Source organism: Physeter macrocephalus, unplaced genomic scaffold (assembly GCF_002837175.3).
Source record: "Physeter macrocephalus isolate SW-GA unplaced genomic scaffold, ASM283717v5 random_190, whole genome shotgun sequence".
NCBI lineage: Eukaryota > Metazoa > Chordata > Mammalia > Artiodactyla > Physeteridae > Physeter > Physeter macrocephalus.
This window is the reverse complement of record NW_021145470.1, coordinates 21,852-47,286: the sequence shown is the minus strand read 5'-3', so window position 1 is coordinate 47,286 and position 25,435 is coordinate 21,852. Positions and strand designations below refer to the sequence as shown.

Here is a 25,435-nt window from a genome sequence, read left to right as displayed (position 1 = left end):
GCCGCCGCCGCCGCTTCAGCACCAGCTCCCGGACAGCGGCGCGGCCCACGGGCATGGACGGCGGTAGCGGCAGCGGCAGCAACGATCCGGCTCCTGGCCCGGGTCCGGAAGGGGAGCAGCGGCCCGAGGGGGAGCCTTTGGCTCCAGACGGCAGCTCCCCGGACAGGTAGGGGCGGACTGCTCCGCACACCCAGCTCTCAGACCTTCCCAGAATCCCCGCCCCAGGTATCCCCAGTAGCCGCCATATGTCGTCCCATTCAGTCCCCAGCGCCTCCCAGAGCCCCTTCTGGGGCCTCCAGACTCCCTGCCCCCTGGCCACGCCCTCATTCTGCCGGGTCAATTTTCTCTCTCCCGATACCCCCTACTGTCAGCCCGCTTAGCCCTCACCGCCCCCAGGACCTGCCCCACCCACTGTTCCTACCTTTCCTCTAAGGCCCCGGTATCCCCAGCCCCTCCGGCCTCCAGAGCCCCTCCCTCTAGGCCCTGCCCCCGCATCTTCTCTGTAAGCGCCAAGCCTGCAGCAACCTCAGTCCGGGTTCCAGCGAGTCAATGTGGTCGAGGGTGCGCTTGTACTGTAGACGGGAGACTCGCCAAGGTGTGTCCTGGGGTGAGGGCAGACACTCGGCCTCCTAGCTAGGGTCTGTCTTTGTCCATCACCGTCTGTCTCCAGTCTGCCCCACATGGCCAGCTGCGCACGTGTAGGCTCGAGTCCCCACGTGTGGCAGCCACCTGCACTCTTTGGAGGCGCTGCGTGGGCAGGCTCTGAGGCTCAGGCTGCGGTCAGTACTGTCCCTGAAGGAGCACCAGGCTGGCGGGACAGAAGGAACATCTTCCCGCTGCGGGCCCAGATCTTGGTGCCTCTCCTCTCCCTTCCTCGACCATATGTGTGAGGGAACAGCCCAGCCAGGTAGCAATATGGCGCAATTTCTGTGCCGTGCCTGGTCTGCCGCCCCCAGAATCCCTCACCTGACATGACACCGCCTCTCTCTGCTGCCTGGACTGAAATAGGAAGCGTTCTTTGGGGGCAAAAGCAGAGGTGGACACATTGTCTCCAGACTGCCCCAGTTAAAATGTGCATTCTGTACCTGAGTGAAGAGGAGACCCCACAAGTGGAGGGAAATGTTTTCTTCCCTCTATGTTGACACATCAGCCTGGGTAGATTTAGCCACCTTTCAGTCTGAAAGCCACAGAACTTTCTTCAACGGGATGGTACACAGGATTAATATGTTCCCTGGACCAGGGGGCTTCCTGGGACTATGGCTTGACCAAAAAGCCAAGTATGGACAAGGCAGAGACAGTGACAGGACAGGGCAGGGGCCAGGAGCATCCCTAGAAGGGACTGGAGAGTCATTTGCTGCCTTGGATATTTTGCCAAGGATTAGCCCTGTCTGGTCTTCTCACTTCCCCTGCACATGGGGGTCATACTTGGGCACAGGAATCACTTGCTCTCTTCTAGCAACTCCCTGAGACCTCTGGCCCCTCTCTGCACTTCACCAGAGACCCTGGACAAATCAGGCAAAGGGATTCATTTCAATCCAAGAAACAAAAATACATTCCTGCTGAACTAAGTAGCACTCTGGGGAGTGAATAAGATAGCGCGCACACACACACAAACACACCTTTACTAATGCATTGACAACAGGGCAATTTGAAATAGTTCATTCTTTGTGTTTTTAAAATTACCTTTTTGTGTGTGTGTGTGGTACACGGGCCTCTCACTGTTGTGGCCTCTCCCGTTGCAGAGCACAGGCTCCGGACGCGCAGGCTCAGCGGCCATGGCTCACGGGCCCAGCTGCTCCGCGTCATGTGGGATCTTCCCGGACCGGGGTACGAACCCATGTCCCCTGCATCGGCAGGCGGATTCTCAACCACTGCGCCACCAGGGAAGCCCCCTAAAATTACCTTTTATTTTCCTAGTGGCATGAATTGCTCCCTCATCTGTCCTGGCCACTCCACAGGATCACATGGATGTCCATATGGCTACGTGTCTGTGGACTTGGGGGCATGGTTAATACACATGTACATTTTCCGCTCACGGGGCTCCCAAGAGAGGTGTCTGGGGCACTATTAGCCAGGCCCTGACTGCTGTGACTTTGGCCATGAGTGAGGCCTGTGTCATCACTTTCCATTAACCTACCTGCCTGCCCCAATCACTTAGCTTACAGACCAGTGGGCCCAGGCAGGTGGCCCAGGAAATCGCTCATCCCAGTCAGAGCCATGGAACTAAGAGGGTGAGAATGAAAGCCCCCTGGGGAGGCAAGGCATGGGGTGCTTAACTCATACTATTACTAGGTCTCCTGAAAATAGAGGGCAGGGGCTGGCAGGAGAAAGCTTTTATTCTGAGAACAGTTTGGCTCTTCTCCTTGGGAGGGTCAAGACAAACTCCCGGTTCTACAGCAGTCGGAATGTGGAAAGTTTCAAATTCTGCCACATTCACAATGATGAGCACAGTCATGAAGGGTGAGATTTGGGAGCAGCTGATCCTAGGTCCCTGGAGAGGGATAGAAGGGATTGAGAGGAAGGGGCTGGGGCCAGGGAGACCCCAGTAGAAGCAAACCAATGGTGGATGCTGGAATCCCCCTTGAACAGGAGCCTGCTAAGGAAGGGGGTGGCTTATGAGATTTGATAGACTGGTTAAGGACAACTGGAGTTCCTGTTCTCTGCCAGCATGCCCTGGAGTGCTGGCTTCCCTTAATTAAAAAGAAACTGACACTCCAAGTGGGGGCCTGGCTCCTAGGATAAGCCCAAAGCTCAGTGAGTGCTCTAAGACCGTGTGCAGCTGAAATAGGCACCCTGGCTGCCCCACCCTCCTGACTGTGGAAAGCAGGCCCTGCTCTAAAGAGGGAGACCAAGACTAATGGGTCACCTTCATGCCTTCAGGATCCAACCCAGAACAAGCACAGTGCCCAGCATGTGGCAGGTGCTCAACAAAGACCTGCAGAATAAAAATCGTAAAGAAGTAGATGTCCACACTTATACACATGAACCCCGGTCATTTTTCCAGCTTCCCTTTGGCCCATGGTGATGGGCCCATAAGCTATTTTATCTGCAGGGACACTGGTTGCTGTGTCATTAACTTTATGGGGTCATCTGAGGTCTTGCTTGAGAACAAGTTTAGTCAAATTCCTATTTTTCTAAGTATTGAGTTAATAAGAAAAAAAAATCAGTGGTTTAAATCATGAAACAAATTCTGATGCTGCTTCTGGATAACAAAAAGAAAAGTATATATGTAGTGAGATTCTCAAGGTGTGAGAAGTTTTCAAATGGAGATATATTATCTGAGGTGCCTAAAGAGGTCAAATTGTAAATATAAATATACTTCTTAAACTACACACTCCCTGCAGCACTGAGTGTGGGAAAAGGCAGGAAAGTAAATGTCTTCCACATGCCAGGCTCCACACCAGGCACCTCACATGTGTTACCTCAGTTAATGCCCATACTAAACCTGAGAGGGAGGCGTTATCATCGTACCCTCACTCAGCAGACAAGGATGCCAATGCTCCAATAATTGTGCGTCTTTCCCAAGACCCCAGAGTTAAAGGATGATGGAGCCAGGATCCCACCTCCACTGCTCCCCTATTTTAGTCCAAGCATGAGAATTATACCCCACCCCCTGACTGTCTGCCATCCAGCCTTCTGGGAGGAAGAGGAGGAGCTTGCCTATTCTTTCCAGTTCCTCTACTTGGTCTCTGGGCAGAATCCAGCCTCTGTGGGCAATGACCACTTGCCACCACAGCCAGGACTCTGGCCCACGGCCCCTTCAGCAGTGCAGCAGGCAAGACTAGAAGCCAGGGTTTGCTCGGCATAGACCTGGCTCTCCCGTGGGAGCTATGCAAGTTATAGCAGGCGGATGGAAGAAAGGAGACTCGCTGGAGGGCCCAGAACCCCTTGGGAACACGCCATGGCCCTCAGGCACTCTGTTCTGTGGCCATCCTCTCCTGTCCCACGTCTGGCAATCCTGCCCCTGGGGTGGGACTCCACCTCTACCTGCACCCAAGGAGTGGGGCTGGGTCCATGCACAGAGTGCTGCCCTCATGTGTAATTTGGAAAGAGAAATCTATTGCTGACTCCTCCCTGGCAAGCTCCTTGGGGGTCCCAACTCCCTCTCCCAACTGTGCACACCGTTGCAGAGCAAACCTCCTGCCCCAAGGCCCAGGGTTGGTGAAAAGGCAGTGGTTGCCTCTGCAAAGCTTTCCCTGACCCCCCCACCCCTGTCAAAGTTGGGCCCTCCTCTGGGCGCCTTCAGCCCTGTGTGACTTCCCCTCTCACAGCACTCAACACGGTGGCCCCTGCACATCACCCACCTACCATGAGTGCCCGGAGGACAAGGACTGGGCTTTATTCATCCTGGCACCACTATTAGCAGCCCGTCCAGCACTCAGCCTTCACTCAAGAAACATCCCTGGGGCACCTTCGGTGTGCAAGGTGCTGCTCAAGGCACTGGGTACACACATGAACAAACGCACCAGGCCCTGCTCTCCCGGAGCTCATGTTCCATAGGAGAGACAGGCAGTAAACATGACAATATATAATACAACGTCCAGTTGTGGAAAATGCTAGGAAGAAATAGAGTAGGTAGGGGGATGGGAGTTGGTGGATGATTATTTAGAGAGGGTAGTCAGGGAGGGCTTCTCTAAGAAGGTAATGGTGTGAGCCGTGCAATTATCTGGGGAGGAACATCCCAAGCAGAGGGCAACGAAAGCTCAAAGGCTCTAAGGTGGGAACAAAAGTGCAGCAGGTGCTCAATAAACGTCTGACAAGAGGATGAAGAGACTAACTACAGCAGAAAGAGCACAGGGCTGCAAGTCAGAACTGGGTTCAAGGCCCAGCTCTTCAGGGCTCATTGAACCTCAGTTTTCAAATTTATAAAAGAAGGAAAGTACTTCCCCTGTATGGTTTTTAAAGGAGTAAATAAGATCATATGTGTTTTGAGATGGATGGGCAGATGAGTGAATGAGGCAGTGAACCCCAAGAAGTCGGCTGGGGGTGTAGACCCAGAGCCTCCACCCTCCTTGCCTCTCCCCAGGCCTAGGAATAGAACAGCCTGAGCCCCGTCCGTCTCAGCTCACTGAGCAAGGCTGCTGCACAGTGTGGACCACCGCTGTCTCCCACCCTTTTTCCCTGCCTCCTCTCTCCCCAGGTCCCAGAGCAAGGCTGCGGCCCCTGAGGCAAGCCCAGAGAGAAGCTGCGCCCTCCACAGCTACCCCCTTGAGGACCCTTCCAGTTCTTCAGGACCCCCTCCAGCAACTTCCACCCTTCATCCTATGGGCCCATCCAGCCCCTTGGCCCCTGCCCACTTTACCTATCCCCGGGCACCACAGGAATACCGGGGGGGCAGCTCCCTTCCAGGGCTTGGGGACCGGGCAGCGCTGTGCTCCCATGGCTCCAGCCTCAGCCCTTCCCCAGCCCCCTCACAGCATGATGGGGCCTGGAAGCCAGCATCTGTGCAGCACCACGTGGTCAGCGTCAGGTAAGGAGGGGTCCAGCAGCCTGCCAGCTGCCCTGGAAGGTGGGGCAGGGCTTAAAAGTGGGGTAGACCCCCCCCACCACGGGCTCTGGACTCCTTCACTAGGAGGCAGCCCAGGATGTCCCCTGCGTCTGATGGAGGAGGCAGCCTGGATGGAAGAGGAAGGAAGCGTTGGAGCTTGGGAGTGGGAAAGCCTAAAAGGGTTGATGCCATCTTCCTCTATCCTCCACCCCCATCCCAACCTCCCACCCTACAAGAGGACTCTAGCAAGCAAGTGTCTTTTCTTCTCTTCCACAGGCAGGTACGGGCCTTCCAGATGCCAAAGAGGTAGGCCTGGGCCTTCTCTGGAGCCCTAGGGGTGACCAGGCCAGTGCCCAGTTTAGCCCCACCATCCCTTGTTGGTGGCTTCTAAGCTCCTGCATTCCCTGCTGTCACACCCAACGCTAATTCATGTGGGATCTCTTCCTCTTTCCCAGCTATTCCCAGCTGATTGCTGAGTGGCCAGTGGCCGTGCTGCTGCTGTGTCTGGCTGTCATCCTCCTCTGCACCCTGGCTGGACTGCTGGGGGGCCAGCTACCCGACTTCTCCAAGCCCTTACTGGTGAGGGACCAAGGGGAGGGATGGGCCCCCAGGCCTGGCCACCTCAGCTCAGTCTGGGGCAGAAAATTGGAGTGGCCCAGCTGGGAGTGGGGCGGCAGCAGTGGGCTCTCCAGAGAGAGCTGGGAGATGGCATAGAGGTGATCCTCGTGTCCAACAATCCAGGCAGGCAGGCCAGCCTTCCCTGCTCCAGGGACCCAAAGGGGCAGAGCCGAGAAGGGAGAAGGAGAACTCCCCCTCCTGCTGGCCTGATCTACTCTGCCCTCCTCCCTGCAGGGCTTTGAGCCTCGGGACACGGACATTGGGCGCAAGCTAGTGGTCTGGAGAGCACTGCAGTCCCTCACAGGCCCCAAGAAGCTGCTTTCCCTTTCTCCAGACCTTGAGCTGAACAGGTAATGGGTTCCCATCTTTCCACTGTTGGGGGGAACCGGGGAAAGAACGAGGTCTCCAGAGAGCAGCCGAAGGCAGGTCAGAGGGCCTGGCATAGATTTTCTCTCTACCTCAGCTCAAACCCCCATACCACTCTGAGCCCCACACCCTGGAGCAGTGCCCAGGAGGGTATGGTCCGGCCTCGGAGGATGGTGGAGCCCCTGGAGGCCAGAGGGCAGGAGAGCTTCTTCTGTGGCCCCCCTGGTAAGCTGCAGCCTGGCCAGTTCCTGGCTTTAATGGTGGTTACCCCCTCCCCACCTACGAGAACAGGAGGGCCCAGGAGAACAAATTTGGGCAGACAGAAGGGGAAGGAGCCTGGCCAGTCACATTCAAGCCCAGGAAGTTGAGTTACAGCTGGGAGGATGAGGCAGGTCTCAGGTGCTCCAGCCAGGTAGGGGCAAGCTGGATGGGGGTGTGCCATAGGTGAGGGATGCAGGCCCATGATCAGGCAGCCAGGCACAGGTTTCAGGCTCCTGGGAATCTAAACCTCATATGGCCCTGGGTAAGCGTCTTCCCTTTGGTGGGCCCAGGACCTGGGGCCAAAGGGTGAGCTCTGGGCGGTGTGTTGCAGAGAAGAGCTATGCACAGCTGGTGTTCATGTCCACCTCAGCGGGCAGCCTGTGGAACCTGCACGCCATCCATTCCATGTGTCGCATGGAACAGGATCAGGTGAGCTGGCTAGGGAGATGCCAGGGGCTGGGGGGGAACCAGGGACACCAGGGACCTGATCATAAGGAAATACAGCTGAGCCAGGACTCCCAGCCTGGACTAGGAGAGAGCATTCCCTGCTTAGAAAATTACTGCAACCCTGCTGAGAGGTTATGGGTTGGCCGGGAGAGAAGAGTCAGCTGTTTCCAGAAGAGCCAAGACACAGGTGCTGGAAGACGGACCCTGCAGAGCCTGGGGATTTTCGAAAGGTCCTGAAAAGGAGCCTCAAGAGCTGTTGAGCAGGCCCCGGCCCAAGGCCCCCAGCCCCCATCAACCCAAGCGCTGCAGATCCAGTCATGCTAACTGGAGAACCATGTGCTATAACAGCTGAAGAAAGTTTCGCTGCTAAAAACAATGTGAACACCACTAGGCTTAAAGAACATGTGCTCTGGAGTCAGATGCCTGAATTCAAGGCCAGCTCTAATACTCCTTGGCTCTGTGACCTCAGACACATTTCTCAACCTCTTGGTGCCTCGGTCTTTGTATATATAAAATGGGAATGATGGTAGTTTCCTCATAGGGGTGTTGTGACAATGAAACAAGGTAGAATTTGTAAAAAATATAGCATAATGACTGACAATAGTGATCTCTCGATAAATGTTACTGTTGTCACCATGATCTCAGGCCCAACGCCATACATCCGGTTGACGGCAGTACAGGGCCTCTGATTCCCAGGCTGGCATTCTCTATAACTACACCAGCTATTGTAATGTCAGCATCAGGGTGGGAGAGAAAAACAGGCATGAGGTCTGAAAAAGAAACAGCCCTATCCCTCACAAGGTTTAAGCAGACCAGTGGACAGAGATACGGGGCTAGGGCTTGGCAGTGATCCTGATCCTGGAATGCTTTGGCCTCCACTTTTCCCACCTGTCCAGTTCCCTGGACACTTGGCCCCGTTCCATCTGTGGCTGCCACTTCCACTCCTACTCCTGTCTCAGGCAGTGCAGAGTTGGGGTGTGTGACCTGCTGGGGCCCTTAGGGCAAGACCTCTCAGGCTGAGGCCTGGGGCAGCATTCCTGAGGCTCCTCTTTGATGGAGTCAAGATGTAGCTGCAGGAAGCTGGGCCTGACCGGTCAGGTTTTGCTGGGCAGTCAAGATACCTCTCTGCCTCTGCCCTGCAGCCTGAAAGGAGGTGAGAGGGCCTCGGACAGCGCTGGGGAAACCTGGGCCCCTGCACTGCCCCTGAGCTCTCTCCTGCTGTGTGTGTCCTATAGGTCCGCTCCCATACCAGCTTTGGGGCTCTGTGCCAGCGGACAGCAGCCAACGAGTGCTGCCCCAGTTGGTCCCTGGGCAACTATGTGGCTGTGCTCTCCAATCGTTCCTCCTGCCTGGACACTACTCAAGCCGACACAGCCCGCACGCTGGCCCTGCTGCGGGCCTGTGCCCTCTACTATCACCGTGGTGCCCTGGTGCCCTCTTGTCTGGGACCCGGGAAGGACAAGCCCCCGCGCTGTGCCCAGGTTCCCACCAAGTGCTCCCGGAGCAGTGCTGTCTACCAACTCCTGCACTTCCTGCTGGACAGGGACTTTCTGAGTCCCCAGACGGCTGACTACCAGGTGCCCTCCCTCAAGTACAGCCTGCTCTTCCTGCCCACCCCGAAGGGTGCCTCCATGATGGGCATCTACCTGGACCGCCTAGCCGTGCCCTGGGGCCTCTCCGACAACTACACATCCATCACTGGCATGGACCTGGGCCTCAAGCAGGAGCTGCTGAGGCACTACCTGGCCCAGGATACGGTGTACCCCTTACTGGCCCTGGCCGCCATCTTCCTCAGCATCGCCCTCTACCTGCGTTCCCTCTTCCTCACACTCATGGTGCTACTGGGGGTGCTGGGCTCCCTGCTGCTTGCCTTTTTTCTTTACCGAGTGGCCTTCCGGATGGCCTACTTCCCCTTCGTCAATCTGGCGGCCCTTGTCCTGCTGAGCAGCGTCTGCGCCAACCACACCCTCATATTCTTCGACCTCTGGCGCCTCAGCAAGAGCCAGCTGCCCTCCGGGGGGCTAGCGCAGCGCGTGGGCCGCACCATGCACCACTTCGGCTACCTGCTGCTCGTCTCAGGCCTCACCACGGGTGCGGCTTTCTACGCCAGCTACCTGAGCCGCCTCCCCGCCGTCCGCTGCTTCGCGCTCTACATGGGCACGGCAGTGCTGGCGCACCTGGCGCTCACGCTGGCCTGGCTGCCCTCCTCCGCGGTGCTCCACGAGCGCTACCTAGCGCGCGGCTGTGCGGCCCGGGCGCGCGGCCCATGGGGCGGCAGCGCGCCCCGGCGACTGGCGCTGGTGCTGCACCGGCGGCTCCGCGGGCTTCGGAGGGCGGCCGCCAGCACCTCGCGCCTGCTCTTCCAGCGCCTCCTGCCCTGCGGCGTCATCAAGTTCCGCTACATCTGGATCTGCTGGTTCGCCGCGCTGGCGGCGGGGGGTGCCTACATCGCCGGCGTCAGCCCCCGCCTGCGGCTGCCCACGCTGCCACCGCCCCGCGGCCAGGTCTTCCGGCCCAGCCACCCCTTCGAACGCTTCGATGCCGAGTACCGTCAGCAGTTTCTGTTCGAGCGGCTGCCTCAGGGCGAGGGCGGCCACATGCCTGTGGTTTTGGTGTGGGGCATCCTGCCGGTGGACACTGGCGACCCCCTGGACCCTCGCAGCAACAGCTCTCTGGTGAGTGACCCTGCCTTCTCGGCCAGCGGTCCTGAGGCCCAGCGCTGGCTGCTGGCACTCTGCCAGGGAGCTCGGAATCAGAGCTTCTTTGGGGCCCAGCCAGAGGGCTGGCCCACACTGTGCTTCGTGGAGGCCCTCCGGCGCTGGATGGAGAGCCCCGGTTGCGCCCGCCTGGGGCCTGGCCCCTGCTGTGGCCACTCGGTCTTCCCCTGGGCCCCCCAGCTTTTCCTGCACTGCCTCAAGATGATGGCTCTGGAGCAAGGCCCCGAGAGCACCCGGGACCTGGGAGCCCGCTTCAATACCCAGGGCGGCCTGGCCGCCCTGGTCCTGCAGTTCCAGACCAACTTCCAGTATAGTCCAGACTACAGCCAGGCCCACCACTTCTACACTGAGGTCAGCTACTGGCTGGCAGCAGAGCTGGGCAGGGCACCCCCCGGCCTGCGCCGGGGTTGGTTCACCAGCCGTCTGGAGCTGTACAGCCTGCAGCACAGCCTGAGCACCGAGCCTGCCGTGGTGCTGGGCCTGGCCCTGGCGCTGGCCTTTGCCACACTGCTGCTGGGCACCTGGAACGTTCCACTTAGCCTGTTCTCTGTGGCAGCCGTGGCAGGCACCGTGCTGCTCACGGTGGGGCTCCTGGTTCTACTCGAGTGGCAGCTCAACACTGCTGAGGCCCTCTTTCTCTCTGCCTCTGTGGGCCTCTCGGTCGACTTCACCGTCAACTACTGCATTTCCTATCACCTGTGCCCACACCCTGACCGCCTGAGCCGCGTGGCCTTCTCGCTGCGCCAGACCAGCTGCGCCACGGCAGTGGGGGCTGCAGCCCTGTTTGCCGCCGGTGTGCTCATGCTGCCTGCCTCAGTGCTGCTCTATCGCAAGCTGGGCATCGTCCTCATGATGGTGAAGTGCGTCAGCTGTGGCTTCGCCAGCTTCTTCTTCCAATCTCTCTGCTGTTTCTTTGGACCAGAGAAGAACTGTGGGCAAATCCTCTGGCCTTGTGCCCACCTGCCGTGGGATGTCGGAACTGGGGAGCCTGGTGGGGAGAAGGCAGGCCGCCAACGACCAGGGCCGGTGGGAGGGGCGCCTGGGTCCTGCCCAGAGCAGTATGAGTTACAGCCCCTGGCGCGACGCCGGAGTCCCAGCTTTGACACTAGTACAGCCACCAGCAAGCTGTCCCACCGGCCTTCAGTGCTCTCGGAGGATCTACAGCTGCATGATGGCCCCTGCTGCTCCCGGCTCCCACCAGCCCCTACCTCCCCAAGGGAGCTGTTCCTGGACCACCAGGCGCTCTTCAGCCAGTGCCCAGCCCTGCAGACCTCCTCCCCCTATAAGCAGGCTGGGCCCAGCCCCCAAACCTGGGCCAGGCAGGACTCCCAAGGGCAGAAGGCTGAGCCTGTGCAGGCATCACCGGAAGCCCCAGGCCACTCCCCCAAGCCCACGCCCCAGGTCCTAGAGCCTCCTGATTGCCTCTGCTCCTCAGCCAGCACCCTGGAGGGGCTCAGCGTCTCTGACGAGACCTGCCTAAGCACCTCTGAGCCCAGTGCCCGTGTGCCAGATTCCGTGGGTGCCTCTCCAGAGGACCTGGGTGAAACTGAGCACACAGTACCTGAGCGGGGCCAGCTGAATGGGAAGCGGGACACACTGTGGCTGGCGCTGAGGGAGACCATGTACGATCCATCACTGCCCACCTCCCACCAAAGCAGCTCGTCCTGGAAGGGCCGTGGGGGGCCAGGGGATGGCAGCCCTGTAGTGCTGCCCAACAGCCAGCCAGATCTGCCAGACGTTTGGGTGCGCAGGCCCAGCACCCACACTTCAGGCTACAGCAGCTGAGGGGGGCCGCGAGAGGCCGGACTGGGGCCCAGAGCTTGTCGGGGGTGACAAGGCAGGGGCAGCAGCAGGCTAGAGCCTGTTGGTGTTTCCTCACATCAGCGTGGAGGGGTCTCACTCTCCAGCTGTGGATTTTAAACGCTGCCAGATGATCCAGCCTTGGTAGGGGCTGCTGCTTCCTCCCCACATCTAGAGGATTCAGTGGGGGGGTGGGGCGGGGGGGGTGGTCTTTGGAGTGAAACACCCAGCTCTCCTTGTGACCTGCTAAGGGCTCATCTGCCCCACAGTGTCAACCGGGACCCACCCTCTGGAAGGGGGAAGGCCACAGGTGTAGCTCCATGTATCAGGGGAGGCTGGCCTGGCCCCCATGCCAAGTGACAAGAAGTTCAGTGGGACTAAGGGACCCAGTCCTTGGGACCCTGCCAGGGCACCTCACCAACCAAAACAGCCCTGGGAAACCTCAGCAGGCCTCCTGGACCTCACACCTTTCAGGGGCTTTTTATCAGGACACTTCCTTCTCTTTTGGGATCCTCTCTGGGCCAGAATTGGGCTGGGCCCTCTGTCCGTAACTACCTGCGCCCCTCACACTCCTCAGTCTGACCAGGAATTTGTCAGGGCCAGGCAGAGATGGCTGCTGGAAGTGAAGCAGGAGGAGGAGGAATGGTCAGCCTCAGAGCATCCCTAAACTGCTGATGGTCCCTCATGGGAAGCTGCATTGACATGGAAGGGTCCTCTCCCCTGTTAACAACAATAAGTCCTTTACGTCCTGCATCTTAGCTTGCAGAACACTTCCACACCCATTGTGGACTGGAAATCTCACCACTTCTGTATGGGGTAGCCTACAGTTGGTCAGGTCCTTTTGCCGCCAGTTTACAGGTAAAGACACTGAGACTAGGTAAGGTTAAGTGATTTACACAAAGTCGCATAGCTAGTAAATGGCAGAACAGGCTTCCTGACTCAATTCACCACAACTGCCACTCTCCTCCTGTCTACCTGCCCCGGGGACGTTGGCCCGTGGCTGTCTTGATCTTTGGCCTCTGACACCCTCTAACAACCTGCCTTCGCAGGTGCCTCTCAGTAAACTCCCCTGCTTCCCCACTTTAGGCCTCCATCTCCAGAAAGAGCTACATTCTGAGCAAGCCTGGAGTTCCTCCCCATCTCCCCCGTGCTTCCCTCCAGCTCTAGCTGAGAAGCCTAAAGACAGGTCTCTCTAGGGGCACTCAGCAGACCAAAGGCTGACTGCCCCCTCCCCAAAGCAAAGGGTCTCTCTGGAAGGTTTTATCCCAAATGAGAGCTCATGACACCTGGAACTTCAGCAAGTTTACTGAACACCAACTCTGCCAATGGCACTACACGGGGACAGAGGCAAGGAGGGAAAATCAGACATCTGCCCTAAGGAGCTTACTCTCTAGCTGGGGAAACAGCTCACACACACATGCAGGCATCGATGGGTCACTGATAGTAGCATGCAGCACATGCTGAGGGCCATAGGCCTGTCACCATGACTATTGCTGGAGCTCAAGTACCCAGGAATGGTAACCAGGAAGGCTTCCTGGAGGAGGAACGACTTGCGCTGGGCTTTAGAAGTCCAAGTATCTCAAACTGGAAGGGACCTTAACAATCATTTATTCCAGCAGTTTTCAAACTTTGGAGCCTCAGGATCCTTTCTTCAAAGAATCCTTGTGTGGAAACAGTATATAAAGCAGATAAAAAGCAGCCACTCTGGTGGGTGCTGGGGGTGGGGGAGTACAGAGCCAGGTAATCCTCCCTTTCTACTGTGCCTCTCAGGGGACCCTGGGGAAGCCCTCAAGCTCCTGGTGGCTCTGAAGAATGTGGTGTGAAACCACTGATGCAGGTCATTTTATGGATGAGTATCACAGAGGGGAAGGATTTTTCTAGGGCCAAAGAGACAGTCTGTGGCAGAGCTGGAGGCAAATCAGGGGGTGTTTTGGGGTTTTTTCCTGTATTGTTGAGCCCTACCTCCCACTCCAAGTAACCCATAAGAAGTGAGGCCGGAACCCCAATGAAAATATGGACGTTGTGGAAGAGACAGAAGACCGTGGGCAGAAATGACCGGTTATGTCGGTTCCTTTGCAAGATAATGATACCCATTTGACTCCTGACACCAGAAAGGAGAGACAGTGACTAGGACTAACTCGGACCATCTCCCTGGAGGTCCGCTGGGACCTGTCTTCATGTCTGAGTAGAATTCAGCCTCTCTGGCCTGGCTTCTCTGCACCATGGACTATATATCCTTCTGTTATCACACAGCCAGGCTGACAGAGCTCTGGTCTCGTCTGGGACCATCAGCCAGAGGGAGGACAAGGTGAGCCCTTCTTACTGAGCACGAGCAGAAGTCTGGCTTTGGGCTTCCCTGGTGGCGCAGTGGTTGAGAGTCCGCCTGCCGATGCAGGCGACACGGGTTCGTGCCGCGGTCCGGGAAGATCCCACATGCCACGGAGCAGCTGGGCCCGTGAGCCATGGCCGCTGAGCCTGTGCGTCCGGAGCCTGTGCTCCGCAACGGGAGAGGCCACGACAGTGAGAGGCCCGCGTACCGTGTAAAAAAAAAAAAAAAAAAGTCTGGCCTTGACTCAAATCGAGTCCAGCATCTTAGTGGTCTCTCAGTGACTCACCGCGGCTCTTCTGCCCCGTGTTGTAGGAAGGCAGCAGGGCCCTGGACGAAAAGGTGCGGAGGAACAGGTCCTTTTCTTTCATGTCTTGCAGGGGGAGACGTTGATGTCTGGGACTGGAGCTTCAGGAGCTTGGCCTGAACACAACCAGTGAAATGTTCGAGAGAGCATGAAGTGGTGTCTGGGGTGGGCATCAGGGATCTGGGCACAACTGAGGGCCCTCCGCAGGGTCCCCTTCTGGCAGGCTGTGGCCACACAACCCTTCAGGAAGGCAGATGAGTCAGAGCAGCCGAGGCACCCACTGGATTTGTTCTTTACACCAGCGGGCCCAAAGGACTGGAGGAACCCAGTGGTCCTCCAAAACAGCACCTCACACCCAGAGTGGCCCGAACGAAGAGCAGGCTTCCCACAGCAGTGGGTAATCCCGCCCGCCTCTCTAGCCCCAACTTGGGAAAGCGGGATTTGAAGCACTTTCTATTTCCTTTGAGTTTCAGCAGATCTATTATCATTATGGGTGGTTACCGTGAGTGTATGGCCCTGGACACATGTGGGGAGAGGCTTAGATGCATGCTGTGAGGCAAGGGAAAACCAAAGCATTCACGGTGGCTCTGGAAAATTCAAGAAATGGTTTCTTAACACTGAGACACTGCATTAACACTCATTTGGGACTTGAGGTCATTTCTCCTATTTGTGCCACAGGTCCTTGAACTCACACCCAGAGCATGAGTATGTGTACCATACGTTTTAAGAATGTAACTTGGAATAGTTTGTCACTATGGGGAAACCCATCCTTCCATGGCTGTGGCACTTTGGTGACAATGTTAGAGATTGATTTGACGGGCAGAATCTTAGATTTTATGGGCACATCCCATACCATGATATTTAGGCAATATCTCAGCTTGAGCCTGATTCTGAAAGAGACATCTCACAGGAGATTTATAAGCCAATTGCCCTCAGCCCCCTCCAACTAACTCCTCCTCCTCCCAGTGCATGACAAGACAGGGAGGTGGGGGAGGGGTACCAGGAAAGAGGACATACTGGATAGTTTCTGATCTTTTCTTCCGTGGTGGCCTTATCTTGGCCTTTGATAATACATGTGGGCAATGACAAGCTCTCTGGCACCCATGCCATGCATCAAGATTTGCTTGAAAAAAAAAAAAAAGATTTGCTTGGGGGTGGGAGAAACAGACATTCCTTACACTTTCTAACCTCACCCTTGTTCACAGGGACAACAGTAACTCAAGGTGTAGTGGTGTTTATGCTTAAGAGAAGAAGCTGTAACTCAATTCACTGGGAAGATGAGGCACTGTGTGCTATGTAAATGGCTGGCCGTCCCAAGCCACCTTGCGCTGAAGAGCCCTGGAAGGACCTTGATAAACTTGTTATCATGAGGCCTCTGTGTGGTTATTCATGTTAGACCTCAACATAGAGAAAAGATCAACATTTTACCAAGTTCACAAACATCAAACAATAGCTTCAGGATTGCTAACGAATATCACTCAGCTGGGCAGACTGACGTAGATTTGAATCCATGACCACCAACCTCACCTGCAGTCTCAGCCCTGCCTAACTAGCTTCCATTCCAGTTACTAGTTTCCATTCTTTGCAATGATCATTTTATACTTTCTTTACCTGCTTCAGACATCAGATGTCCTTCACCTCCCTGCACCCCGACTTTCAGTAGACAAAAAACTCATTATTCATAAAGAAACCTGGAGGCATCAGAGCAAAATGTGCTCACCTTCAAGGCACCAAGCCCCCAACTCACCTACCGTGCTCCTACTGGCTTCTCAACCCATCCCTTCTGTTACAAAGAAAGAAGCAGTAATGGCCCCATCAATGGCTTCACACACTTTGCATCAGAGGCCTTCAACTAGGGCTTGCATTCCCACAGAGACATGAACACTTTCTAGAAGGTAGGTGGGCACAGATAGTTTTAAGGGAATCAGTTTCAAGAGCTTCCTTCTTCATAATTTTCCTCTCCTCATATTGATCAGCCTAAGAAGGAGGCTTAGGTTGGCAAGTTCGCCTCCCCACCCTCCGCTTTCCCAGTTGACCTTTCCTTCATTCTGACTCCTACTCTGGCATCTCCCTCTGCAGTATTTTCTGAAAAACAAATAAAAGGACTGCTTGAGAATGCTCTGCTTGAGGAAGTCCTTGAGAGAGCAAAGCCAAGAATATCCAAATATTATTATAACTGTATTCCATATGTTCACATAGCTAAGTAGAGACTTAGAAAAAAATATATATATATATTTTTTTAAATACCCAAATTGAACTTGTAGAGATGAAAACTAAAATGTCTGATAAAAAAAATCCCTGGATGGAATCAATGGTTTAGACGTTTTAGAAAAAAAAAAAGGATTAGTGGACTTGAAGACATAGCAATAGGTATTATCCAAAATGAAACATCAAGAGAAAAAAAGTTTAGAAATGAATAAAGAGCATACACAATATACAACAAGCAGAAAATACGTCCTTTACAACTATTTAAAATTATGAAATAATTTAGGCATCAACTAAAAATGAAGAGGGTGCATTTTAAAAATATATTTTTTGTGAGGGTACATGCACAAAGGAGTTTGAAGATGCTACTCTAGGTACCATCTCCCTTGCCCCTTTCTCTATGACTTTGCTCTTTTGATCATCCCTTCTCCCTTCTGAAGCATCCTTTTCTTCCTCTCAGCTGGCTCACTCCCATAGGCACATGTACCCAGTATTACCTACATCTTCAAGAAAACCCTTCCTTGACCCCCACAACCCACCTCCAGTTATTGCCCAATTGTTCTAACTCCATTCACAGACAAACTCTTCTGCACCCGCCATCTCTGCTTCCTTGTCTCTCGTGTACTTTTCAATCTGTTCCAGTGTGGCTTCCACTCCAGCCTCTCCACCAGAATTCCTCTTCTGATACTCAACAGTGATTTTTGTGTGTGTGTGAGAAACCATATGCATGAGTTTATTCACTGCAGGATTTTGTACACACCAATGACTTCTCTGTTGCTAAATTAAATGGATTCTTTTAAATTCTCATCTTGCTTGCCCTTTCAGTTATTTTCAATAATTTATCACTCCCTTTTTCAGCAGTTTACCACTTCCTTCTTCCCAGCTTCTAGGACACCACCCTTTCTTTATTTTCTTCTCACCTCTCTGGCACCTCTTTATCAGATTTCTTGGCTGGCACCTTCTAATCATTGCAGCTTCTGAGTACTGCCATCCCTGTCCTTGGTCCTAAGGCTCTCTGTACATTTCTTCCCTGGTGATCTCATCCAATATCATAGCTTTAAATACATATGTATACCCATAACTCCCAAGAGTATATCTCCAACCTAGACTCTCCTCCGGGCTCAAGGCTTGTATTTCCAACTGCCTACTTGACAGCTCCACTTGAATGTCTCAAAGGCATTTCAGGTTTGCCGTGTTCAAAACTGAAATCTAAACCTCTCCCCAACACAAAAGAATGACTCTATCCGCACAATTATTCAAGCCTGGGAGTCATCCTTAAGATCTCCCTCCCCCTTACTCCTCCTTCCCCCACATCCAGTCTAGCACTGAGTCCTGAGATTCTGCCCTCAAAAGCTGTCTTAAATGTGTCTGCCTCTTTCCATCTCCACTACCACCACCACCATCCTGGCCAAGCCCCCATCATCTCTCACTTGAATGATGAGAGTAGCCTCCCAACTGTCTCTCTCATTCTGCTCTTGATCCCCTTCAATCCATTCTCCATGGAGTAGCCAGAGTGAACTTTTAAAAATATAAATGGGGGAATTCCCTGGCAGTCCAGTGGTTAGGACTTGGCACTCCCACTGCCAGGGCCTCGGGTTCGATCCCTGGTTGGGAACTAAGATCACACAAGCTGCACAGTGCGGCCAAAATATATATGTGTATATAGCCAGAGTGAACTTTTAAAAATATAAATGGGGGAATTCCCTGGCAGTCCAGTGGTTAGGACTTGGCACTCCCACTGCCAGGGCCTCGGGTTCGATCCCTGGTTGGGAACTAAGATCACACAAGCTGCACAGTGCGGCCAAAATATATGTGTATATATATATATATATATATATATATATATATATATATATATAAATTGAATGACACTCTCCTGCTCTAATACTTCAATTACTTCTAATTACCCTTAAGAAAAAAAAAATCTCAGAAAAAAAAAAGGAAAAAAATCTCTTTACGTTTGGACTACAACTCTCTTTCCCTTTGGCCTACAAAGACTGCCATTTGACTTCTTATCTCTCCAGCTTTATCAGTACCATTCGCCTCCCATCTTTCAGTCCCTCTAGGAAAAGCCCATTCCTACCTTGGGATTTTGCATTGCTCTCCTCTTCCCCATTGTTCATCTGATTAACTCCTACTCATTTCTGTCAGTCAAACATCACTTAAGATGTCTTCCCTGGGATTTTCCTGGTGGCACAGTGGTTAAGAATCTGCCTGCCAATGCAGGGGACACGGGTTTGATCCCTGGTCCACATGTCTCGGAGCAACTAAGCCTGTGCGCCACAACTACTGAGCCCGCGTGCCATGACTACTGAAGCCCGCGCACCTAGAGCCCGTGCTCTGCAACAAGAGAAGCCACAGCAATGAGAAGCCCGCACACCGCAAGGAAGAGTAGCCCCCACTCGCGGCAACTAGAGAAAGCCCACGTGCAGCAGCGAAGACCCAACGCAGCCAAAAAAAAATGACTCTGCAATTTAAACTAGGTTTCCCTGCTTTTCTCTCATAGCACATTGTACTTTCCCTTCATAGTTTTACTATAGTTGATAAATATATATATATATATTTTTTCCAGCTTAACTGAGATATAGTTGACAAGTTTGTGTGATTATTTGTTTGCTGTTTCCTGGATTGTAAACTCCAAGAGGGCAGAGCCCAGGTTAGTGTTGATATTTGCTGCCCTCATCCCATCTGCCCACTTAGAATTGTGGTCTGGCACTTAGCAGGTGGCTCAGTAAATATTTGTTGAGCGAAATGAATTAGTGCACTGTTTGAGAACCCTGCCCTGTTCGCTAGGAGTAGCTTTGAATCTCCGCTTAAATTCTGGATAAGTGTTATTAAAGTTAGGACTGAGGGTAGGTGTTTCAAGTATTTCAGCTCACAGACCCTCTCCAAACCTCGCCTGCCACTCTCCACCCTGTAACGTGTAGTTTTCTGCCCATCCCTCTCTGTGTTCCTGGCTATCCGGTATCCTGCACTATCTCTAACAATCACAGACCAAATGAAGAGAAGGATTGTGACATGGACTCTAAACGTGACCGCGTTTGCGTCCCAAGGCCGGAATAAGACGCCAATGACTCATTGCTCCATTTAGGCCGGCAAAGCGCACCACTCCCCTACCCGGCACAGACCTGGGAGCTTCCACATCCATCCCCAGGAAGCTCACGCTTGTGCCTCGATTCGGATCTTCCGTACAGCATGGCAGCCCCCGAAGGCGTCGCCCACGGCAGTGCCTTCCGTACAACATGGCCGCCTACAGAGAGCGCATCGCACCCCTCCCTCCCGGCCACCGGAAGTTTCCGTTTGAAACCCAGGCGGCAGACCCGGTCTGCGGTACGGCAGTTATTGCTGAGCGTCTTTTGAACCAGAGCGACGAGGCCTGCGGGCAGGAGCAGCAGGCGTCTGGGTTCGGCTCTCCCGGGGCGGGAGACTGGGCTGGATGTGGGAGGCCGATGGGATGGGCTGGGAATGGAGGATTTTCTCTCTCCTGAGTCGCGCTCTTCCGGGGCCCTCCGCCTGCTCGGGCCCCCTGGCCCACTCCTGGGTAACATTCACCTTGTACCTTCTAGGCCCCAGCCGTGCCGCCTTGTTACGATGACCAGCGTGGTGAAGACAGTGTACACCCTGCAGCCCCCCTCTGTGCTGAGCAGCGGCCTGTCCGCAGGTGGGTGTCCACGCCGCCCCTGCCCCCGGGCATTGCGAACTGGCCCCGGGTAGTCAGGCCAGGAGTATGGGGGATCAAATCGGTGGCTGGGAATGGAGAGCTCCGGCAGGGGAAGGGGTTCTGTCGGCTCTGACAGCCTAACTCCCCTAGAACCGGGCTGTCTAGGCTTATGATGGGAGTTAGGGGACGGGCCACATGGTGGGAATTTAGACTTGACCCGTACCCCTGCTCCCCCAAACCGAACTCTGCTGCATTCACCAATTAGATTTAAGTTGCTGATTATTCTACAATATTATTCCCATTAAGCTAGGAATCCCTTTTTAAACATTTACCTGTTTTAGTTCCAGACCTGGAGGGACTGGGTTTGTTGTCAGGGAAGAGAGAAGAGAGTCATATGAAAAGCGAGATACTTAAGGAGCGCTAGGGTTCACACTGTGTCTGGTTCACATTTGTAAGGGCATCGTGTCTCTTATATAGTACATTCTCAGTAAACATTTGTTGAGTGAAGTGAGAGAGAAGGGTCAGGCCTAACTAGTATTCGAGAATCTTGGGAGAAGAGAGATGGTTAAAAGCAATGTTTGGGACTTCCCTGGCGGTTCAGTGGTTAGGACTCTGCACCTTCACTGCCAAGGGCCTGGGTTCCATCCCTGGTCGGGGAACTAAGATCCCACAAGATGCCCTGCGTGGTCAAAAACTAAAAAATTAAATAAATAAATAAATAAAAATAAAAGCAGTATTTGATTGCTTTGCCATTTGCTTTGTGTTACTTGGCTTGCAGCTGAAAGTCATCTCCTAAAGTCTGCAGTTGTTGAGCTGTCTGATCTAGAGATTATAGCACAGAATAGGCTTCAAACATCAGAACCTGTGGTAGGAGATTTTGAAGCAGCTATTTAAGATCCCTTCCCAGGGCTTCCCTGGTGGCGCAGTGGTTGAGAGTCCGCCTGCCGATGCAGGGGACACGGGTTCGTGCCCCGGGCCGGGAAGATCCCACATGCCGCGGAGCGGCTGGGCCCGTGAGCCATGGCTGCTGAGCCTGCGCATCCGGAGCCTGTGCTCCACAACGGGAGAGGCCACAACAGTGAGAGGCCCGTGTACCGCAAAAAAAAAAAAAAAGATCCCTTCCCAGATGACTCCATGCAGTTGACTGATGAGCAGTAGCAGGATTGACCTTTGAAGTAAATGGGCTTTACTTCAAAGGCTTCAAAGGGCTGTGTTTGTCCTATGTTGCTTCAGAACACCTGAGTGGCAATTCTGGCATCAGTAGGACCTAGGAGTTGATGGAGGAAATGGAGCCGGTCTTACGCTGCCTTTCCCTTAGAAAGCAGTCTGTCGTTTGGTGGGGAGTGACTGGCATCTCCCCAGCCAAGTTGGAAGTTTTCATCTCTTTGCTTTTTCCTTGTCCCAGCTTTATGATCATATGTAACCTCAATAGTTTAACATTTTTAGGTTGCCTCTCAGGATTTTAGATTTTAGGTATGGGTTGGTTGTTTTTTAGTTTTTTGAATAGGTAACATTCAAAATAAATAAATATCCAAAATGGGGAAACGATATACAGTGAAAAACAAGTCTTCCCTTCCTTGACACCAGCCATCCAATTCCCTCCTTCGCATCTCTCATTTTAAGGAGATAGTCTTTGTTAAATCCTGCTAAATTTTTCCTATGATGCAGTCCTTAGGATCTAACAAATACGGGTTATTGAAACCAATTCCAGTCAATGAAGAGTGTTAATTTTGATCAATTTGCTATTGACACCTTTTTGCATGAGATAGATTTCTTATTGTGTGTAACTTATTAATACTTGAGAGAGGAGAAGATAAATTCATGCACTCAAAGTTACCTTTTACTTCCAACAGAGACCTCAGAAAGAACCTTTTTAATACTTGTTTTGTGGGTAAGAGGGGAAAATAGGATGTAAGTGCCGATTGAGTGTACCTATAAATGAAATAATTTGTTAGCCTGAGAAATCATATTTATTCCAAACTGTTGTGCAGCTAGTCATCAAAATAAATCTTTATCAAACAGAGTTTCCTAATCCCTGTGATCCAGTGCTTTGTACCTCATTTCTTCAGCTTGATTTAATTGTTATGGCTCTTAATTTAGGTCAAGCTTAAAGGAGCCATTTTACAATGAACAAAGTGAAAGTTAGTATAAACTAGAAGAATCCTGTGCATGTGCTGGGGGTGTGTGCTTAACTCCAGAACAAGTTACTTGAATTTGCTATGGAATGTAAGTGGTAGAGAGATGTGTGTGGTAGAGGGCTGGCATGAGGGCTAGGGGGGAAATGCTCTCCTCTGGGGAAGAAAAATGTCATGTCAGGGCCATTTCTCTCATTATCTGGCAGTAGCCTAGCAGGATCAGAGCAGAATACCAAACAGGGAGCCTAACAAGCCTCTAAACTTAATGATGGATAAACAGATTAAAAGGGCTGGTGGTAAAGGCAGTCAGCATGGAAGAGGGGAAGAATAGAGGAGCTAGTTTAGAGATGGTCTGTGAAATAACCCATGAAACTGTGGCGTGTTCCGTTTATTCAATAAGTAGGTTTTGAACCTCTGTTAATATGCCAGATACTCTCCTAGATGCTGGGGCACAAAGATGTCTCTTAGAGTACTAGTTAGGGAGCCAGTCTGATCAAAACAACTAAGCAACTGCTGAAACTCGAAGCAGCTTTAGTGTAGCCTTAGGAGAGCGGGCAGAATGCGTAGGAGCTGAATGACATAGTTCCTTTCAACTGCTGTGTGAGGAAGGACTCAGCTGTGTTCTGCCTTGCTGATGGCCACACTGCCTCTCATCCTCTTTGCTTGTATGAATCTCCACTTTCACACCTATACCCTCTGGCCATTCAGTTTGCTGTATCAGCAAGCTTTTGGCTACCCTCAAACACACTGTACTGTCACATTTAAAGAATTTTGATTTCTATTCCCAATTGGTCTAGAAGTCTTATTCTTCTGAATTTATAGAGTTGCACTGTTGGGTCATGATGCATGGGATTCCACCCTCTTGTTTTCCTTTGCAGATGCACAAACTAGAGCCACTTCTAAGAGCCTGTTACCTGTTAGGTCCAAAGAAGTCGATGTTTCCCGACCTCACTCAGGAGATTCAGAAAATGATGTTACAAAAATCATCAAACCAAGACGAGACAATGGGTGAGAGTCAGAGCATCGGTATCCAATTAGAACACTGAGCTAGAAATTGCTCAGTACCAAGAATTAGGGCTTTTGAGAGCATGGGGTATCTGAAGGATTGGCCTGTAGTCAGTGGCCTATAGCAGTGCAGCGTCGCTGACCTGTTTGTCAGAACCCTCTGTGTTGATCAGGTCAGAAGAGGCACAGCCAGGGTTACAATAAGAGATATTCTTTCCTCTCTCAGCATTTGCTCTGAGTGTACAAATAGCAGCACTGCAGTCAAACCAGCCCTAAGGGGTAGTCGTGGTGGGTGGGGCCTAGCTGTTAGCCTAGGTTGCTGCTCTGAGCAGTCCAGCCCAGTGTAGTGTGCATGTGTGTCCCTCTACCTGGTGTTCAGCTCCCGTGTGAGTGAGGTTGACATGAAGTAGCCACACTGTCTTGAGCAGAATCAGGTGTGTCAGGTTGTTGAGGTGGTCAGGAGGGGAGCCCGTGCCCTATTCATATGCTTTTTTCAGTACTCTGGGCTGAAACAAAAGTGCATGGGCCCTCAGAGCTTCTCAAGCTTGTGCTGCCTGGGACTTCCCTGGCAGTCCAGTGGTTAAGACTCTGTGCTTCCACTGCAGGGGGCACAGGGTTCGATCCCTGGTCAGGGAACTAAAATCCCACATGCTGCACACGGCCTGGACAAATATACCAAAAAAAAAAAAAAAAACAGTAATAACAGTACCGTGATTCTCTAATTGATTTCTTTGTTGTTGTTATTGTTTTAATTGAGGTATAGTTGACATACAACATTGTATTAGTTTCAGGTGTACAACATAATGATTTGATATTTGTATATATTGCAAAATGATCACCGCAGTAAGTCTAGTTAACATCCTGATTTGTTTTTGTTTCTCTAGGCAGCTGAAAGCTACAGACACTGCCACCAGGAGGAACATCAGGAAGAGGTGAGTGTCAGGGTAGATGAAACCTGGCCACCATTTTAGGGTAGTGGAGCTCCATCCTGGTTGTACATCAGAATCCCTCACAGAACTTGTTTCACTGTGTTGGAGTCTGGTGCCACCCCAGAAATCTAGATGGGATTTTCAGGGGTGAGGCACAGCCGGGTTTGAGAACCACTGTCAGGGCAAGAATCAGTGATGCTACCATCTTGAGTACCTGACAAGAGTTTGGGGGCTCCATGCCAGGACCACTGCCCCAACCTAGCTATGGCCCATCAGCAGGAGCGGGAAGCCCTCAGGATGGGAGAGCCTGCGTGTGGTTAGTGATTTCGAGATGAGTGTTCTGCTGCTGCTGCTGCTGCTGCTGCTGCTGGTGAAATTCTGGAGAAGGATCCATCTTTCTCTGCTTGAGACTTGCTTGGACATTTTGCAGTTCTGCAGACAGAAATAACATAAGCTGAAAAGTTTGTAGAAATAGATTTTCGTTCCACATCTGTCATTTGGGCATGACTTAAAAGTTCTGAAGACAAAATACTATCAAGAAGGACTCAGAACTTTGAAAAGGCTTAATATTGATGATGATAATGGCTATTACTTTTTTTTGATTTTTTGCATTTTTTTATACAGCAGATTCTTTTCTTTTTTTTTTTTTTTTTTTTTTTGCATTACACGGGCCTCTTCCTGTTGTGGCCTCTCCTGTTGTGGAGCACAGGCTCCGGACGTGCAGGCTCAGCAGCCATGGCTCCCGGGCCCAGCCGCTCCGCGGCATGTGGGATCTTCCCAGACCAGGGCACGAACCCGTATCCCCTGCATCGGCAGGCAGACTCTCAACCACTGTGCCACCAGGGAAGCCACCAGATTCTTATTAGTTATCTATTTTATATATATTAGTGTATATATGTCAAACCCAATCTCCCAATTCATCACACTACCACCACCACCACTTTTCCCCCTTGGTGTCCATACATTTGTTCTCTACATCTGTGTCTCTATTTCTGCCCTGCAAACCGGTACCATTTTTCTAGGTTCCACATATATGTGTTAATATACGATATTTGTTTTTCTCTTTCTGACTTAATTCACTCTGTATGACAGTCTCTAGATCCACCCACGTCTCTACAAATGACCCAAGTTCGTTCCTTTTTATGGCTGAGTAATATTCCATTGTATATA

At 52.6% G+C, this 25,435-nt stretch overlaps 2 protein-coding genes across 3 annotated transcripts in view; both read left to right on the top strand.

Moving 5' to 3' along the window:
* Positions 1-53: 53 nt before the first annotated feature.
* On the top strand, positions 54-11,691 carry DISP2 (dispatched RND transporter family member 2). 2 transcript variants are annotated; one of them, XM_024117419.2, is made up of 8 exons: positions 54-166; positions 5,141-5,470; positions 5,765-5,794; positions 5,944-6,067; positions 6,341-6,456; positions 6,570-6,697; positions 7,065-7,162; positions 8,416-11,691. In XM_024117419.2, exons 1-8 carry the CDS (start codon positions 54-56, stop codon positions 11,680-11,682), a joined length of 4,206 nt encoding a protein of 1,401 aa, XP_023973187.1. In that variant the 3' UTR covers positions 11,683-11,691. The 2 variants fall into 2 exon arrangements, with proteins under 2 accessions (XP_023973187.1, XP_023973185.1); XM_024117417.2 differs by having other exon boundaries at positions 5,573-5,794.
* An 8,039-nt stretch (positions 11,692-19,730) lies between these two features.
* KNSTRN (kinetochore localized astrin (SPAG5) binding protein) overlaps positions 19,731-25,435 on the top strand; it is a 10,652-nt gene continuing 4,947 nt past the window's right edge. Inside the window, 5 exon segments of the mRNA XM_007131141.2 lie at positions 19,731-19,803; positions 19,806-19,938; positions 20,102-20,196; positions 23,210-23,339; positions 24,221-24,268. Of these exon segments, the coding sequence (XP_007131203.2) occupies positions 19,731-19,803; positions 19,806-19,938; positions 20,102-20,196; positions 23,210-23,339; positions 24,221-24,268 (479 nt within the window).

What these genes read in the sequence shown, in the direction of transcription:
- DISP2 (XM_024117417.2), top strand. Translation starts at nt 54, where the DNA reads ATGGACGGCGGTAGCGGCAGCGGCAGCAACGATCCGGCTCCTGGCCCG. An exon ending in CCAGACCTTGAGCTGAACAG is followed by an intron (nt 6,457 to 6,569) that starts GTAATGGGTTCC and finishes TCTCTACCTCAG; the next exon opens with CTCAAACCCCCATACCACTC. An exon ending in CTTCTTCTGTGGCCCCCCTG is followed by an intron (nt 6,698 to 7,064) that starts GTAAGCTGCAGC and finishes GGTGTGTTGCAG; the next exon opens with AGAAGAGCTATGCACAGCTG.